Genomic DNA, 18898 nt, shown 5'->3' on the forward strand with positions numbered 1-18898 from the left:
TGAAGATAAGTGAAAACAAAATGGTCCTTTTCCTTCACCCTGGCCATTCTGATTTGCAGACTTACAGACTCAAACACAAAGCATGTTTGTAATAGACTGAAGTGCTGGCCCTGATTCTTCATCCCTCCCAGGAGCCTAGAATATAAATAAGAATCACCCTATCCAGATGCTCTGAACAATTATTTTCTATCAGCTGTGCTTACTTTTTCTATTTGCTCTGGTTATACTGATACAGCAAACCTTAGAGAGGGTGCACATTTGTGGTCCAGCTCCCTCTACCTACCCAGCAAACAGATAACATTTATGGAGCCTGGAGCTATGCGTCACATGCTGTGTGACATTCACATCCACGCATAATGAAGACTGAAGTCCTGTTTTCATGGCGTTCCAAGTCTAAACGAAAAATTCTCCAGGAAGGTTACAAACTGCTGAGAGGAGGGTGATAACAGCCTTGGGAATATTTCCTTGGGGTTCAGAAAAAGGACTTTGGACAGCTCAGAGGATCGAGAAAGGTTTCATACAGAGGAGTTAACATTTGAGCCAAAATTCAATTGCTCATAGGAATGGAAAGATCCTCTAAAATATAATTTTCCAGAGTTCCCATTGTGGCGCAGAGAAAAGGAATCCAACTAGGAACCATGAGGTTGCAGGTTCGATTCCTGGCCTGCTCAGGGGATTAAGGATCTGGCGTTGCTGTGAGCTGTGGTGTAGGTTGCAGACTCAGATCCCTCATGGCTGTGGCCTAGGCAGCTACAGCTCTGATTAAACTCCTAGCCTGGGAACCTCCATATGCCACGGGTGAGGCCCTAGGAAAACAAAAGACAATAAATAAATAAATAAATAAATACAATAAAATACAATTTTCCATCTTCCAGATTATGAAGACAACTACTGCACACATCTAGATGAACTGGATAAAGTCTGATGTTTTCAGCCACTGCTGCCACAAGCCTGGGTCTGAGAACGATGATACAGTGGAAGAACCCTGGATGTTGTGTCCAACGACCTTGACTCAAGTCCCCAGCATGGCCACCTGAGTGTAAGAAAGTCCACAGACAAGATCTGGCACACAGAATTTCACTGTGCCTCCCTCAATCAACAACTGGTTAATCAGCATCCCCCTCTTATAAGGCAATACAATCAAGTCACAAAATATATAGCCAATTTCAAAATCAGACATCAATCAAAATATAACATCAAATGATTTACTCAATACACCAGGGCCATCTGGGGATATGTTGATGGACTCCATCTTTATTCGATTAATCATTATATATTTACTAAGTTCACCTGCTATATTTCAGACACTGACAGTACAAAAGATGATGATAAACCAACCCCTGGCTCCTAGGGTGCAGAAAGTCCTAACCTAAAATCAGAACCCAAAACATGGGTAATTCATAATTAAGAGAGAGGTAAACTTTTTTTTTTTTTTTGTCTTTTTTTAGGGTCTCACCCGAGGCACATGGAGGTTCCCAGGCTAGGAGTCGAATCAGAGCTGTAGCCGCTGGCCTACACCACAGCCACAGCAATGCAGTATCCGAGCCGCATCAGCAACCTACTCCATAGCTCACAGCAACACTGGGTCTTTAACCTACCGAGCAGGGCCAGGGATTGAACCTGCATGCTCATGGATACTAGTTGGGTTCGTTAACCACTGAGCCTCAACAGGAACTCCTGAGAGAGGTAAACTTTCATAACCCAGTGCTATACTGATAACGACCTCACTAACAATAATAAGCACTAATATTTATTAAGCTCTTATTATATGCCAGACACTGTTCTAAGAGCTCTTCAAAGATGCTCTCACTTCATCTTCACAATATATGTTTACTAAAACCCTCCTAGCAGCCCCAGTTGACAGAGGAGAAGCCATGTGAATTGCCAACAAGGAACCCAGTGGAGATTTGAACTTAGGCAGTTGACTCTAGAGTCCACGTTCTCAAAAATTAAGTTAATGCAGCACTAGGCCCACTGCCCCACCATCTAGATTTGGTTTTCTTGATGTATATCCTGGCTTTGTACACCTTAGTAATGAACCCAATTTTGAAATGACTATTTCACAAGATCCACTCAGTTTTATGTTCTGTATCTTCACTTTTATTAAGCCTCCAATTAAATAGAAGTTACCTGTTGGTACAAACTAGGCACTGAAACCTATACCCAGGCATCAAAATGTTGTGTCTTTCAAAGAATTTCATTAAGCAAACATAAAAGGCCAGGTGACACATGCAGTGACTACACACCATCTGATCAACCTATATGTATCTGAGCCATCTGAGCATACCTAGGGCCACTGAGGGGACTGCATCTCTGACAAAAACCTGAACAGACTGAAAGTTCCCACTTTCAAGTACCAAAATGACACAACTCCTTCTTTCAAAATCAATGCCAAGGCATTCTTTTGAACTTTCCAAATTCCTATGAAACTTAGTAATGTCACTGGTGTTATTTTTTCCCCTTCTAATAACCTCCTGTTCCTCAAAGGTCAGACAACATGGGAGGAAAAGAGGAGGAACACAGCATATACATGTGTGTGCAAAAAAATTTACTAGCATGGTACCGTGGGCGATTCAGGAAGAAAGGGAAATAGAAAGTGGTCAGTCTCTGGGCGAGGTGGTGCATTTATTTCATAAACAGCATTCTAACCTGGAAAGGATGCTCCGAGGATAGAAATGAGTCTGTTTTATTTTTCTAGGCTCCCCAAAGCACACTGTTCAATCCAAAGAGAACTGTGCCATGATTTAGTCATAAAACATTCACCACTATAATGAGTCTTTCCTTCACACATAGTGACGAAGCAAATATGGACACTTTTTATATATGTACCATGGCACTGCATACTGGTATCTTACAAAATATTTGCTCTTATTTATTATTGTCTTTCAATAATTACTACTGGTGTTTATTATACATATATGCACATATTTATAAACATATATGATGTACAACATATATAATAATGATTTCACCATCAGAAGTGAAACAAAAAATGTATAATTTATTTATTTATTTATTTTTGTCTTTTTGCCTTTTAGGGCTGCACCTTCAGCATATGGAGGTTCCCAGGCTAGGGGTCGAATCGGAGCTATAGCCGCCGGCCTACACCACAGCCACAGCAACTTGAGATCCAAGCCATGTCTGCGACCTACACCACAGCTCACGGCAACGGAACCCACTGAACAAGGCCAGGGATTGAACTGGCGTCCTCATCAATGCTAGTTGGTTTCGCTAACCACTGAGCCACAACAGGAACTCCAAAAAATATATAATTTAAATTGACTGTGATCGTTGTAAGCACGAACAATATGAAATAAAAAAAAACAATGCTGCAATTTTTTTATTGACCCACTAATTTATGTGATTTGTGTGATCATGAAGTGAAGAAGTATCTTTTCAGTAGGAGTTCGCAACTGGCTCTGAGGAAATTCCAAAAGAATTCCCAAGTAGCATTAATATTAACATGTTGAGATATCGCATTATGCTGAAATAGGTAGAGATCCCAAAGTGATCATTTTGAAGGTATGGCTTCTAGCCTTTGTAAAAAACTCAATCTTACAGCTTTAGAGCTGGGTCACAGCTAACCCATTCTTTCAAGCACATCTGATTGGAAAGGTCTATCGTGAGCGACCCATCACAGGCTATCACCGTACTGTTATTCTTACTTTAAAATTCAAAGATCTTCCACTTGAATGAAAAATGAATGTATCCTCTCAACCTGTCATAAAACTCTAATCCAGCTCGCATCGCATGCTGAGCAGCAAGTAACACCAGGACACTGAGCACATGAGGTTGAACCAAGGGGACCCCAGGAAGGTTCCCGGGAGAGAGTGGCAGTGCACAGAGCCAGGGCACAGGTTCAGTTTAAACTTGGTACTCTCCACTGACCCTCTCAATAAGCGACAGGACCATGAACAGATATGCTCTAAACACTCAGCAGCGCAGGATCGTGAAATAGATCATGGAGCCTGAAGAGAGTGGAAGAGCATGCCTAATGCTTAAAAAATTCAGCCTAAGGTAGAAACATGCTATGTCCTGATATGGACTGATCTGCAAAATACATACTTTGGTGGGAAAAGCCACAGCATTCATAAAAGAATGTAATTGGAGTCAATTTTTTTGTTTTAATTTTTACCGTGGAAATTTTTAAACATATAAAATTAGAACAGAATAGTAAACTGTTACATACCTACCTTTAACAAGGATCAGCTTATGGGCAAAATCCTATACACAGTATTATTTATATTAGTATATTATGACTATGCTTTAGTATGAATCTCTAAAAAGTAAGGACTCTTTAAAAATATCATTATAGGAGTTTCCACTGTGGCTCAGGGGACACAAATCTGAGTAGTATCCATGAGGACGCAAGTTCGATCCCTGGCCTCACTCAGGGGGCTGAGGACCTGGTGTTGCCCTGAGCTGTGGTGTAGTTTGCAGATGTTGCTCAGATCCCGTGTTGCTGTGGCTGTGGTGTAGGCTGGCGCCTACAGCTGGAACTCAACCCCTAGCCTGGGAACCTCCATATGCTTCGGGTGCAGCCCTAAAAAGACAAATACATATATACACACATATATATAATTATAAAAGTAAATAAAAATATCAGTATAAAATATGAGTATGTCATAAAATGTATTATATATGTGGGTATATATCTAAAATGGTTTCTTAAAAAAAATAGTGATTGTCCCTGGGGAAAAGGGGGTTAGAGTGAGGAACAGGGGGGACTTATGTTACGTAGTTCCTTTCAGAAAAATTTAAAATTTGAGTGTAAGAGGGAACACAGGGCCTGGAAGAGCCACAGAAAGGCAGCCACGGCCTGAGGAAGACCGTGGCCTTGGTGGAGGGTGCGGGACACACGAGGTTGGGTTTGGACGTGAGATACTCAGGAAGTCGTTCGTATAGATTCAAACACAGGCAGGTGAGGTGAGAGTGTCCATCATCTCAGACAGGACATGAATTCTCTTAAATGTAAAAACTAAGAGTTGTGAACTCAGTGACATTACTAAACCTAAGTACGACTCCAATAATGTGCAGGTCCAGACATTCATGAGATGAAACCATCCCATCTCACCCTCCCTGCTTCCATAGCCAGCGAAAGAGGCTGAGGCGATCGGTCATGGAAAGCATTGTGATTTTATTTTATTTATTTATTGTCTTTTTGCCTTTTCTAGGGACAAAAAGACATATGGAGGTTCCCAGGCCAGGGGTCGAATCAGAGCTGTAGCTGCTGGCCTACGCCACAGCCACAGCAACACGGGATCTGAGCCTTGTCTGCGACCTACACCACAGCTCCCGGCAATGCCGGATCCTTAACCCACTAAGCGAGGCCAGGGATCGAACCTGCAACCCCATGGTTCCTAGTCAGATTCGTTAATCACTGAGCCACGACGGGAACTCCAGAAAGCACTGCGATTTTAAAGGGCACTTCAAAAACAGGTTTTTGTTGTTGTTGTTGTTGTTTTAAGAAGTTAATGTCTTACTTTGTCCTTCTCTTTTCCTATTGGTAGACCTTGAGACTTCTCTGCCTTATAGGCTGGGAAAATGCCATTCCCTTCCCTGGGGGTTCTGTCATATCCTCATCCCATTTACGCAGCCGTGGGACCCACCAGACACAGGGACAGGTTCAAGAAATATGCCTTTGCAAGTGCTTGTTTATAGTGAATTCAGACCCAATACTGCTCCCCACGTCTTTTCATCTTACGATCAGTAAAACAGAGGCTATGAGAAGATGAGGTTAAAAGCAGCTGATTTTGAGGGACCTGTTCATTACTCTCACAAGTGCCCCTCCTCTGAAAAATCCCAAGAGGTTACAAATACAGACCAAAGTCAAGAAAGACTGGTCTCAACTAGTTAAAACCCCAAACTTCCCACACAGATTTTAAAAGAAACACCACTTTCTCACTTTCAAATGTCACCTGAATAAGGCTAATGAAATGTTCCCCAGGAAAGGTCAAAAGGGAAATGTCTTTAATGAAGAGACTTTCAACTTGTTCAACCTGAAACTTTGCATTAGCTGGAGCATACATCAGTTTTTCTGAGAACTTTAAAATAGTTGGTTCTCTTTTTCAGGCTACAGCCCCGCCCCTGGCAACTGTCTTTTATCACCCACCTTAACAAAATCCACTATTAAACCTTCCTTAACAAAATCCACTATTTCTACCTAGACAGTATGTAGAAATGGCTTATTACCTAAACCACTGGCAGCATAATTTCTAAACAGACAATGCTTTCTTGTTCTTAACACCAGGGACCTCTTTCTTTTATGAAAATGCTTCCCAGGACAAACATTCTACGTAGGAATCAAAAGGAAATCACTGAGGAATCTGATCATATTTTCCACATGATTCTACCTCCACTTTATCCCAAGAGGCTCATGTTTTTCTCTACCTGCAAGTGAAAAAAAATTTTGGCGGGGAGTTGGGGGTGGGTAGGGGTACAGATTAACTCCACCAGCAAATGAAGACACCCAAAGAAAGTGCCACTTTAGGCTACACCTTTCCCAGGGGTACCTGTCTCATCCGGGGAGCTGGGGGAGGCGCTGTCTTGGGATAGTGTCGTCCAGCTGGACTCCTCGTCACTCGGCGCCAGGTTCTGGATCCGGTGCAGCGCGCAATCGGTTTTGGCCCCCGTCTTCGGGTGATCCTTCTTGGTCTCCGGGCTGGAGGACACCGTGGCTAGGTGGCCATCCTCGGGGCTGAACTGGGGCTTGTTTGGTTTCTGCAGCAGCAAAGCGCCATTCCCAAGGACGGTGGAGGCCTGGCCCTGGCCTGGCTGGGAATTCTCTTCCACGGCCCCGTGCTGGTTGCCCGAGGTCTGCTCGAGGTCCCTGGCTGAGGTTTCCAGGTCTGCATAGTAATTCAGGAAGCTCTTGGTTCTCCGGGGCTGGGAGGGTAAAATCTCACAGCCTGAGGACTCCTGTGCGTGGGGCTCCTTACCCTCCAACTTCTCAGAAGTTATGTTGATGACTGCAGTGGGGCTGACGTTTTTGTTGGGGTCCTGCTGCCCTTGCTCGGCAGCCTTCCGGAGCTGGTTCTCCCCATTCTTCACCAGCTTGATGTTGGCAGAGCCATTTCCCAGCAGGGGCTGTGCAGCCGGATCCGAGAGGCCCATTGCCGCCTGGATGTTAGTTAATGCATATTTTTTCCTGCACTTGGGGGGTGTGCTGTTCTTGGTTTCGGTGTGTTTGATTTCAGCGTTCAACAGTTCATTGTGGGAGGAACGGAGATTAAGGGTGTTTGGTGGTGTGGCTGGACTGTTCCGATTCGTGACGTCTGTGGTTCCGCTGCTGGCCATAAACACTGCCAAAGTGTCTACACCTGAGTCCGCTGGAAAAAAGAAAAAAAAAAAAAAAAAAAAGGACAACTGGTCGTTAGATGCTTGGCTTTATTCCACTATGCATACAGAGTGAGCAAACATTTTAAGACAGAAAACTGAAAGAACTATTGCTTCCACTGCCGCTCTTGTAGAACTGATCCATTTTCTGGTTTTCTTTTCACCATTTGCTCATACGTTTAACAGGAGCAAATAAAAGGCTTAAAGGGGCTACACAAGAGCCAATTTATAGGAAAGCTAAGAGGTCTAAGGGTCCAAATTTCCCTTAGAATAAATAAGTCTCTCTCTCTCTCGAATTCATATGAAAGCATTTTCTTCTAGCAGCTGGCCTTCATTTTTCACAACCTTGAAAATCATCCCCTTTCTAAACATTTACACCACAATTTCTATTCTGCCGTCCCCTCAGGCAACAAAAAAAAGTTGCTCAAAAATCCTCTGGGGCTCCAGCTTTCTTAATTAACCTGAAAGGTCACTGTTCAATGAAGCACCATACATCCAAGGTAATTTTTCTCAACATGTTTAGAAATCAGGTTCTGAATGCCAGGGAAAGAAAAAAGTCAAACCTCCATTAGAGCTTGATAATGTCTTTGTGACCGTTTCTGACCTAGGCTTAGTGTTTGTACTAAACAGAAATTTGGGAGAAATGGCTTAATTGCTCAGGAACAAAGACAATGCACATAAAACTACTACTACTAAGGTAGTCCTGAGCCCTTGGCTCCAGACATGTTACAGCCCCCAAAGGAGTCTGAATATATTCCACTGAATTAAAACACAAATTGAGCTGTTTGCAGTCACCACGTGCCCTTGCAGAACTCCTAGGAAACTATCTGACAGCGGCATTTATCTCAAATATTGTTCACCCCATCAGTGATTTATTCCATGTGGCTCTTGCTAGGGAGAAAGAAAGGTTTCTCAGGCTGGAAGGGAATAAAATTCATCAGCAAGAATTCCTGAGGTTTCAGATTTTGCAGTCTATGAGGAATGACTTCCTTCTGATCTGATCCCTTGCCCTCTGGAGACCTTCACAGGCTCTACGGCAGCAGCAGATGAACCAAGGCACAGCTCCTAACATTCCTGAAATCGTATTGTGACAACTCCCTCCTCCTCCACAGGGAACCTCCACAGGGGAGGGGCAGCTAAGAATGGTCTCCTGACGAGTTCCTGCTGTGGCACAGTGGGTTAAGATTCTGACGGCAGTGGCTCAGGTCACTGCAGAGGTGCAGGTTCAATCCCTGCCCAGGGCAGTGGGTTAAAGGTTCCAGTGTTGCCACAGCTGTGGTGTAAACCGTAGCTGCAGCACAGATTCAGTCCCTGGCCTGGGAATTTCCATAGGTCATGGGTGCAGCCATTTAAAAAAAAAAGAACAGTCTCCTATTTGGAGCTCAGAGGTATCCCTTTCTATTATCTAATACTCAAGATGGGCTTTTTTTTTTTTTTCTTTTTTTTTGTCTTTCTGTCCTTTTTAGGGCCGCACCTGCAGCATATGGAGGTTCCCAGGCTAGGGGTCTAATTGGAGCTGTAGCCACCAGCCTACGCCAGAGCCACAGTCACAGCAACGCGGGATCCGAGCCACGTCTGCAACCTACACCACAGCTCATGGCAACACCGGATCCTTAACCCACTGAGCGAAGCCAGGGATCGAACACGCAACTTCATAGTACTTGGATTCGTTAACCGCTGAGCCACGACAGGAACTCCATGGATGGGCTCTTTTAGAACCAAGTTACTCACTCATCCTAGAGTCTGTGTGCTTCTCAGAAACCAGGCAACACCTGTAACACTCCAGGCAGTGTCTTTATCTACCAAATGACCATGTGGCCCACAGGGAGAGTTAAGGGCTGTAACCCCAAGTGGTTAGACTTTGGGCCCTGTTCTTCAGAATTATTATTTATAAGGATTCCTGTTTACTCGGCACCTACCTCAGCACTTGGCCTGCACTTAAAATCTAGTAAACAATACTGACGACTAGATTTTTTTAAGAAAAATTCTTATACTGTTTTGGCTATTTCTACCACTTTATGGAAAACGTTTCAATTAATAATTCAACCTCACTCTAGAGCAGCATGTGATATGAAAAGGGTCCACCTTGAACCTACATGAAGTTTTCCCAGAGACACACGGCTGTAACATGGGCACGCAGAGGAAATTATATTTAGACTCTTGGGTATTTGGAGTGACATTTTTATGAGAAAGCTGGCCATCTGCTGGCTTTTCAGAAGGTATGACAAAAAATGTCTATGAGGCTATACTATACAAGATACTATATTCTAACGATGTTGTTCACAAGAGAAGTTTACTTTGTTTATAACCATAAACATTTGCAGAAAGAATAGCCTCCAAATCTCTAGGTGATTTAATATTTAAGTAGCTTTTTATATCCTGGACATGACACATAAAAAACCTTTAAGCCCTGTTTTCATCTTTTGGCTCCCACCACCCTTTGTAACGCTTCTTTTTGCTTGAAATCATAAAGGGGAAGTTTGGGAGGATTGAGTTAGAACAAGAGGAGCTTCCTATACAGAACAGCTCTGAAGAGGCTGTGTTTATAGCTCAAGAGCCTGGACGCAATTTGAACGTGTCTTAGATATTATATGATGATATCATCTGGAAGCCAAACAGAAGGTTCAGACCTAGAACTAAGGCAGCCAGTTCAACGTACACAGTTGTCTGTACAGTTAAGACATCAGCCAGGCTATGGGCTAGGCTCAGTAGGGTCATGAAGCAGGTAGAGGTTAGCAACTTCTTAGACAGACCAAGGCTGCAGGAAGGAAGCCCCTGAAAACGGGGAGGCAGTGCCCACAGGGATGAGAGCACAGAACTCGGGTCAGAGACATGAGGCACAAGCCGGGTCCAGGCCACTTCCTAGCTGATCCAGGACACCGGACCCTCAGTCTCTTTGAAAAATGGGGACAGTGATAGTCCCTGGCTGCTGTGAAGATTAAAATGAGAGCTGCCTGCTAAGAGGTTCACACAGTGCATAACGATAAATGCAAGTGACCCTCAGCCTTTTTATCCAAGTGGCATGGCCCAGGGCTGTCTGTGGAGGCTCCCAAATTAACCAGCCGTCTGGCCTGAGTCATAGAAACCGTCCTGTTGTGTAGACACAGAGAGAGTAGCAGGCTAATAAGAAGGGATAAAGAAATTGGGTCTAGAGGGGTTTAATTAAGAGAAAAAAAATCCTTCGATTTTAGAAGAAGTACGCAGTTCTTTCTGAAAGAAAACTGTAAAATGTCTCTTTAAACCTCCTGACATTTAGCTGTTTTCTCTGGAGTCAAAAGAGCCTAAGAGGGAGTCCCTCCTGTGGCTCAGTGGGTTATGAACCCAACTAGTATCCATGAGGATGCAGGTTCGATCCCTGGCCCCGTTCAGTGGATTAAGCATCCAGCACTGCCGCAAGCTTCAGTGTAGGTAGCAGGTGCGGCTCGGGTATGGTGTAGGCTGGCAGCTGCAGCTCCGATTCAACCCCTAGCCTGGGAACTCGCGTATGCCAAAAAAAAAAAAAAAAAAAAAAAAAAAAAAGCCTAAGAACCCTTGACATAACAGACAAGTAACTTAAACGTCCCTTTCCTTTACTATAAAATCAGGACAGTGATAGTACCTACACCTCACGGAGCTTCGAGGACTGACGGAGGTAGCTGTCAAGCAGGGAACCTAATGCCTGGTGTGAAGGTTAAGAGCGCAGCGCACATCCGGGATTATCACCAGCCCACAGCTCCCTCCTGCCCGCACACTTCTCCGCCTCCGACCACCGCGCCCCCAGCCTGAGGCCCTGAGCACATTCTTCTCACCTGGCGCTGTGCCCCCGAGAAGGTGGAAACCAAGACACACAGGATCCCGCCTGCCAAGTGCTTTCAGCCTTAGACAAACATACGATAAGTGACCTAACCAACCAGGTCGCAAAGGAATAAGCAGTCTTCCTGCTTCAAGTGGGAGAGGATCCGAAGGTAAGAGAGGGTAGGTTATCATCTGGGGAATCAGCAAATCTGGACATGAAAGGAGGGGTGGAAAAGAGGGCAGGAGAGGGACAGGGCAGAGTCCTGCTCCACGTGTATGGACGTGACCCCATGTGTGCTGTGCTCCTTTACGTGGGGGTGGGAAAGGGCGGCTTTGCTATGACATATTCTCCAAGAAGGAGATGAGTGACAAAAGGCAATACAGAGGAGACGTCAAACGGGCAATTAAAACATCAGTGGCTGTCAGGGAAAGAGCAGAAAAGGGGAGGCAGAGGGTGTTTCTGTAACCAGAGAGGGAGGCTGGCTCCGTCTTCATGCTCTTCTAGCTGGTATTAGAGCCCAACTCTGCCCTTTACCAAGGAGAACAAACCCAGGTGCAGAGACCAGCTGGAAGCCTATGGGAACAGTCCAGTCGGGTAGGGAGACGACGAGGTGGGCACGAGAGACTTAGGTTCATGTGTGTGGGGGGGTGTCTTCTGTCACTGCTGTTAGTGCCAGCTGTGAGTGCCAGCTCGAGGAGGGCATGAGACTTAGGTACGTGTGTGTCTTCTGTCACTGCTGTAGTGCCAGCTCAAGGAGGGCATGAGACTTAGGTACGTGTGTGTGTGTCTTCTGTCACTGCTGTAGTGCCAGCTCTGCGCTCCGGTCATTCATCTTTTGACCAGAACCTAAGATGAGGCTTCCGTCAGGCACCTGGATTTAGCGATGAGGACTGGAAAAAAGTCAGGTGCACTGAGAGATTATGAGGACAGTGCTGGCTTCTGTCATATCAGCTACAGGAGGGGGTGGCAGAGGTGGGCAGAGAGTGAACTTTAAGGAACTTCACTATTTTAAAAAAAAAAAAAAAAAAGGCAAGAAAGAGAAAGCCACTGGAGGATGATCTACGGTGATTAGAAGAATTTTTTTTTTTTCCTTGTTAGGGCCACACCTTCGGCATATGGAGGGGTCAAATCAGAACTAGAGAAGCCGGCCTACGCCACAGCCACAGCAACGTGGGATCTGAGCCATGTCTGCAACCTACACCACAGCTCACAGCAACACCAGATCCTTAACCCACTGAGCGAGGCCAGGGATCGAACCTGCATCATTACGGATCCTAGTTGGGTTCACTAACCAGTGAGCCACAAAGGGGACTCTGAATTTTTGCTTTTTAAAGTAAGAGTTCAAGAAAAAAGGAGTTCGAATCATGGTTCATCAGTTAACGAACCCAACTAGTGTCCATGAGGATCTGGGTTTGATCCCTGGCTTCGCTCAGTGGGTTAAGGATTCGACATTTCCGTGAGCTGCAGTGTAGGTAGCAGACAAGGCTTGGATCTCACATTGCTGTGGCTGTGGTGTAGGCCGGCAGCCGTAGCTCCAATTTGACCCCTAGTCTGGGGACCTCCATATGCTGCAGGTGCGGCCCCAAAAAAGCCAAAAATAAATTTAAATTTTTAAAAAAAATAAAGTGAGAGTCCAAGCCATGTTTTATTTTATTATTTATTTATTTATTTATATAGTCTGGAAAAGCAGAGGCCAGCAGAAAGGGGAAAAGCAAAAATATAAAAGAGGGACAGATCAAAAAGGTACAATCTGGGAGTTCTCTTGTGATGCAGTGGGTTAAGGACCTGGCATGGTCACTGCTGTGGCTTGGGTCACTGCTGCAGCACGGGTTTGATCCCTGGCCCAGGATCTTGCATGTGCCATGGGTATGGCAGGAAAAAAAAAAAAAAGGTAGAATCTGGATGATGAGGGGAAAGGAGGGATCACAGCAGAGGAGGAGGAGTCAGCCTCGCCCAAGATTCGAGAGGAAAGGAGAGGGAGTGAGGATGAGGACAGGCACGTATGTCAGGGCAGTGACACAACACTGTGGAAAAGCCAAACTGAAAGCCTCCATTTTCTCTATGAAGATAAAGTCTTCCCCTGAGGGGAGGCAGTTTAGGGAAATGCGAAGAGAGGGACAAAACTTAGAAACAGTCACAAGGGAGAAACAGAGTGAGTGACTTAAAAAAACCCACTGACGTTTGATGAGATAAAAATACATGTAGATCAATGGACCAGAACAGAGAGCCCAGAAATGAGCCCCCCCCCCCACACACACACACAGGGTCAATTCATTTATGAAGCGGCCAAGATTACACAACGGGGCAAGGGCAGTCTCTTCGATCAGTGGTGTTGGGACAACTGGACACCGCCTGCAAAAGACTAAAACTGGACACTACCGTGCACACACACACAAAAATGAACCCATTAACACACACACAACTCCTGAAGCAAAACATGGGGTAGGGGGTAAGCTCCTTGACACAGATCTTGGCAATGATATTCTGCATCTGACACCACAAGCAAAGGCCACAAACCCAAACTACATCAAAAAAGCTTTTGGTCAACCAAAGACACTAGCAACGAAATGCAAAGGCCATCTGTGGCGTGGGATTTCTAGAAAGGAAAGGGACAGGCACGTGATTAAGGTACCAGGCGTGCGCGTGGGAACCATGAGGACTGCACGCCAGGATCTGGCCTGGGGAGGCCGGGAGATGGAGCTGGGAGGAGGGAGAAGGGCGGCGGGGGGAGGGGAGGAACAGGTCAAGGGGCAGAGGTCTCCGAAAGGTAAGGGAACAGGTGTGTAATGCAAGGAATTGCCCTCAACCTTCGCTGTGTGTGCGCACCCTGGGGAGCTTTTAAAAAGCAGAGAAGCTTAGGCCCCATTCCCCAATTCTGATTCAACTAGGCTGGGCTTGGGCCCAGTTAGGGTATTAAACTGTCCTCTTGGTGTGGCCAAGGCTGAGAACCACTGAATAAGGAAGGGAGGGCTTTGGAAGAGGAAAGCGACATACATGCGCATGAGCGATTATTCTGGCCACGCATGTCACATTCCATGGACCTGCACACACTCTCCGCAGGCCTTTCCGCTTCCTGGCAAATGCCTGCTCCTCCTTTGAGACTCAGGGTGGATGGCTCCTCTTTGGGAAGGCTTCATTTGCCCCTCCAAGCACACTCCAGGGCCCCTTCTATACGCTTGAGACCCTTTGTAACCCACCCTCCATTTCCCCAGAAACACAACCGCACACCTCACACTGTTTTATGTGGAACCTATTTCACCCTGGGTATGTAGCTTCTGTGCAAGATTTAAAATAAAATCCTTTGGAGCCCCCGTTGTGGCTCAGTGGTAAACACGACTAGTATCCTTGAGGATGCGGGTTCAATCCCTGGCCTCGCTCAGTAGGTTAAGGATTCAGGGTTGCCATGAGCCGCGGTGTAGGTAGATCACAGAGACGCAGCTTGGATCTCATGTAGCTGTGGCCTAAGCCGGCAGCTGCAGCTCTGATTCAACCCCCAGCCTGGGAACTTCCATATGCTGCAGGTGCAGCCTTAAAACAACAAAAAAATTAAAATTTAAAAAATAAAATAGGAGTTCTTGTCGTGGCACAGTGTGGTTAACGAATCCAACTAGGAACCATGAGGTTGTGGGTTCGATCCCTGGCCCTGCTCAGTGGGTTAAGGATCCGGCATTGCCGTGAGCTGTGGTATAGGTCGCAGATACAGCTCGGATCTGGCATTGTGGTGGCTGTGGTGTAGGCCAGCAGCTGTAGCTCCGATTCGACCCCTAGCCTGGGAACCTCCCTATGCTGAGGGAGCGGCCCTAGAAAAGCAGAAAGACAAAAAAATTAAAAAATTGAAAATAAATAAATAAATAAAATCCTTCAACATACTGTCTACATTTATCTTGCACCTCAGGCTCAACTCAAGAAAATTCCTGCTCAATTCTGTCCTAACTCCCTAAAGAGGAAAAGACTATTTAGAGTCAGCCTCTTTTTCTTGTTGATCTACAGCAGACTGGGGTCCTTCTCTGCCAAACGTGGTTTTTCATCAGCGTGGTCCCATCAGCTCAAAGTCCTCCATGCTTTGGTCTGACAAAAAGTGGAGGCCCGGCAGGGACTCTGGTGCACACTGCACACGTGCTCCCGCACCCCGGGACCCCCGCCACCCAATTCCAGGCCTTCCTCTGTTCCTTACCTCCTCCTGTTTACTCTCAGCATCATTAATAACACTGAACAGGAGAGAATGAAGGAGGATGGGAAATAGCACCAGAACCATAATAGAAACATAACAAATTCCATTGAAAAATGGATGCTCTCTGGATATAGAAAGGAAAAGATATAGAAGAAGCTCTGCTGTGACTCTAATCAAAAGCCGGTGCTTTTAAGCCAGCTCCGTTTGTCTCTGCCTCACATAATTTTACGACAGTCTGGGTCCAAGGCCACTGGGTCTAATACTCCCTATAAACTGGGGAAGAGGGGCAGCTGAGTCCACTTCCACAGAGGCTGGATGCTAATTGAGAATTCACGGGGCACTGCCATTCTCCTGAATTCCTTGCCTGGAAACCTGGGAGCAGCTCCTCATGGGTTTCTTGTTCCTCCTGAATTCTGTCAATGTTACCGGAGAATGTTTCTCCAAGAAACTGAGCTCCCCTTCTCACCTTTTCCACACCTGCTTTCAGGCTCTCCCCACTTTGAGTTTCCTTCTAAATCCCCCAAGCGTAAGAGCGCTCCCAAACTCCAGTCGACCTGACCCACGCTGCCCTGTGCAGTTCTAAAAACGAGCGGATGGTGTAGTTCTGTTGGAAAACAGCTACTGGCTCCCTCTCGCCCAAATTCAGCTCAGCAAACAAGGCACTTAAATGCTCCCGGGCCAGCCTCAATCCGCCCCCCTCCCATCACACCTCTGGGCACCACACCTCCTCTCCCCACCACGGTCCCCACACGACAGCCACAGAGAACCTCCCTGAGGATGTTCTGGGAACGCTTTGCCTCTGCACACAGAGCTTGCTTCCTTTGCCCAGGAAGGTCCTCGGCCCTCGTCTCCTCTACCCCTGCCCTACTTGCGAAGCCTTCAAAACCCAGCCCTAACATCATTCCTCCATCAGGCCTTCTCTGACTTGTGTACGCCATTCTCTGGGCCGGGTGTGTGGCAGCACAGCAACCTAAGGGGACAGCAAGTAGTTTTGACACCATGGAGTCAGGTCTGGGGAATGGAGATGGAAGTTTTCTGTTTGCGTTTTTTCTTTTGGTCGCACCTGTGGCATGTGGAAGTTCCTGGGCCAGGGGATCAAACCCGTGCCACGGCAGCAACCCAACCAAGCCACTGCAGTGACAACGTCAGATCCTTAACCCACTGGGTCACGAGGGAACTCTGAGATTAGAGTCTTCTTTACTTTATGAGTCATCAAGGGAAGAGAAATTTGGCACCTAAATCTATACATGTCTATCCGTGGTCTGGCTGATCTCTTTCACTCAGTCAACACAATGCTCCATTGTAAACAGGATCCCCTCCCTGGGCTCCACCCCCAACCCATACACCCCACCGCCCCTCTACCCTGTGCCAGGACCACGAGGGGGACATTCTGGTCTGCTGCTGGGCGCACTGCCTGTGAGCTGGCATGGAAGGCAGCCTGAGTCTCTAAGATGGACCAACTAGCAAGACACATCAGCACTTCTGTACTAATCCATGGCATCAATGGAGAAGCTGCTCTCCCCTGTCTACACCACAAGTGCCTCGAGGGCAGTGACAGTTTTATTCACTTTTATGTCACCTTTTTTTTTTTTTGTCTTTTTCATCCTTTCTGGGGCCACACTCACGGCATATGGAGGTTCCCAGGCTAGAGGTCTAATCGGAGCTGTAGCTGCCAGCCTACACCACAGCCACAGCAATGTGGGATCCGACCTTTGTCTGTGACCTACACCACAGCTCATGGCAACGCTGGATCCTTAACCCACTGAGCAAGGCCAGGGATCGAACCTGCAAGCTCATGGTTCCTAGTCGGATTCGTTAACCACTAAGCCATGACGGGAACTCCTTATGCCAGTTTTATTGAGATACAATGCACATACCCTAAAGTTCAGCTTTTTAAACTACAATTCAGGGATGCTTAGCATATGCATAGAGCTGTGCACCCATCACTACAACCTAACTGTGGAACATTTTTATCAGCCCCCAAAGAAATCCTGTACTCCTTCGAAGTCATTCTCTATTCTTCCCTCTCCCAAGCCCCTGGCAACTAATCTACCTTCTGTCTTTAGTAGCTCGTCCATTCTGGACATTTCATATAAACATTCAACATCTGGTCATTTGGGACGAGCTTCCGTCACTGAGTAGATCTTCAGGGCCGTCTATGTTGTTGTGTGCATCACGACTCCATTCCTGTCTATGATTTTACATATATAACCTTTTGAGGAACTACCAGAATGGTCTACGAAGCACTGTACCATTTTACATTCCCACTCTCAGTGTAAGAAGGTGCCGATGTCTCCACACTCTTTGTCAACACATATTACTGTCTCTTTTTGACAACTGCTACCCAAACAGGTGTGATTTCATTTTGATTTGCGTTGCCCTTTCATTTTTTTATTCCCAGGATTTTCAGTTCCTTTTACAAAGCCTGGCATGTGAGAGCACTCGACAAATGCTTGGTTCATTAACCATTCACTCGCTCATTAACAAACTATTTTCCAAGCATCTTCTACGTGCCAGTCGCTCTTCTCAAAGCCAGGAACACAACGGCGTACGAATGAGGAATGAGTAAGCCAACGCCAGCAACCTGAGGGTCTGTCTTCAGTTCATAGGTGGCTCTGCTCCTGGATGTGTGGAAGGTGGACCCACGCCACCGCCATCCCCGCCACACCTGCTCATCCTGCTGTTTTGAGCATAACGTGCAACATCAATTCAAGAGGATCGATTCATACACTCAGAGCTAAGAGTGTGACGAGCTCACATCACTACTGCCATCATTCGCCTGCACGCACGACGGGCAAACTTCTATGAGGGCCTGGCGTGTGTTTCCTCCTTTTCTGGTAAAAGCGTCACAATGTTTCTTTAGAATCAGCCTTTCTCCACACTCATTCATTCACTTGACAGATCTTTTTTTATGCACTCCTGAGAGACAGATCCAGTTCTAACTGCTGAAGATCCAGCAGTGAACAAAACTGACAGAATTCAAATACCTGTTCTCCCAGAGCTTCCGTTCCAGGGGTTCAGGCCCTGTGTTTAGGCAGAGATGATTCTACCCCTTATTCATGAGGTCCGCGGCCCAGGCCCAGCCAATCAGAGTTAACCCCCGTGGCTATGCTGACTGGTCCAAGGAAAAGCATGCGACCACTCTGAACACTTTTGGGAGTTCCCGTTGTGGTGGAGTGGAAACAAATCTAACTAGGGTACATGAGGAAGTGGGTTCGAGCCCTGGCCTCGCTCAGTGGGTTGGGGATCTGGTGTTGCCGTGAGCTGTGGCATAGTCGCAGTCACAGCTCGGATCCCACATTTCTGTGGCTGTGGTGTAGGCCAGCAACTGTAGCTCTGATTTGACCCCTAGCTTGGGAACCTCCATGTGCCAAGGGTGAGGCCCTAAAAAGAAAAAAAAAAACAAACCTAACACTTCTGCCAGAATGATCAGAAGAGAAGTGCTCTCTTTTTTCATGCACAGGAAGATATAAGCCTAGAGCTTTAAGGGGTCACCATGAACAGACTCCTGCACACGTGAGGCCTGACAAATGGGCAAGGAGAGCCAGAGACAGAGAGAGAGTGAGCACGCCCTAATGCCATGGCTGGAATCCCTGAAACGAGTCATACTGGAAACA

At 46.3% G+C, this 18898-nt stretch overlaps 1 protein-coding gene across 24 annotated transcripts in view; it reads right to left on the reverse strand.

The window, feature by feature from the left end:
- APBB2 (amyloid beta precursor protein binding family B member 2) overlaps positions 1-18898 on the reverse strand; it is a 380651-nt gene that overhangs the window by 181847 nt on the left and 179906 nt on the right. For all 24 annotated transcript variants that reach the window (XM_021101154.1, XM_021101149.1, XM_021101147.1 and 21 more), the window contains one exon: positions 6513-7328. In XM_021101154.1, the coding sequence (XP_020956813.1) occupies positions 6513-7328 (816 nt within the window). The remainder of the gene's footprint in view (positions 1-6512; positions 7329-18898) is intronic.

Source organism: Sus scrofa, chromosome 8 (genome assembly GCF_000003025.6).
Source record: "Sus scrofa isolate TJ Tabasco breed Duroc chromosome 8, Sscrofa11.1, whole genome shotgun sequence".
In the NCBI taxonomy this organism is placed as follows: Eukaryota; Metazoa; Chordata; class Mammalia; order Artiodactyla; family Suidae; genus Sus; species Sus scrofa.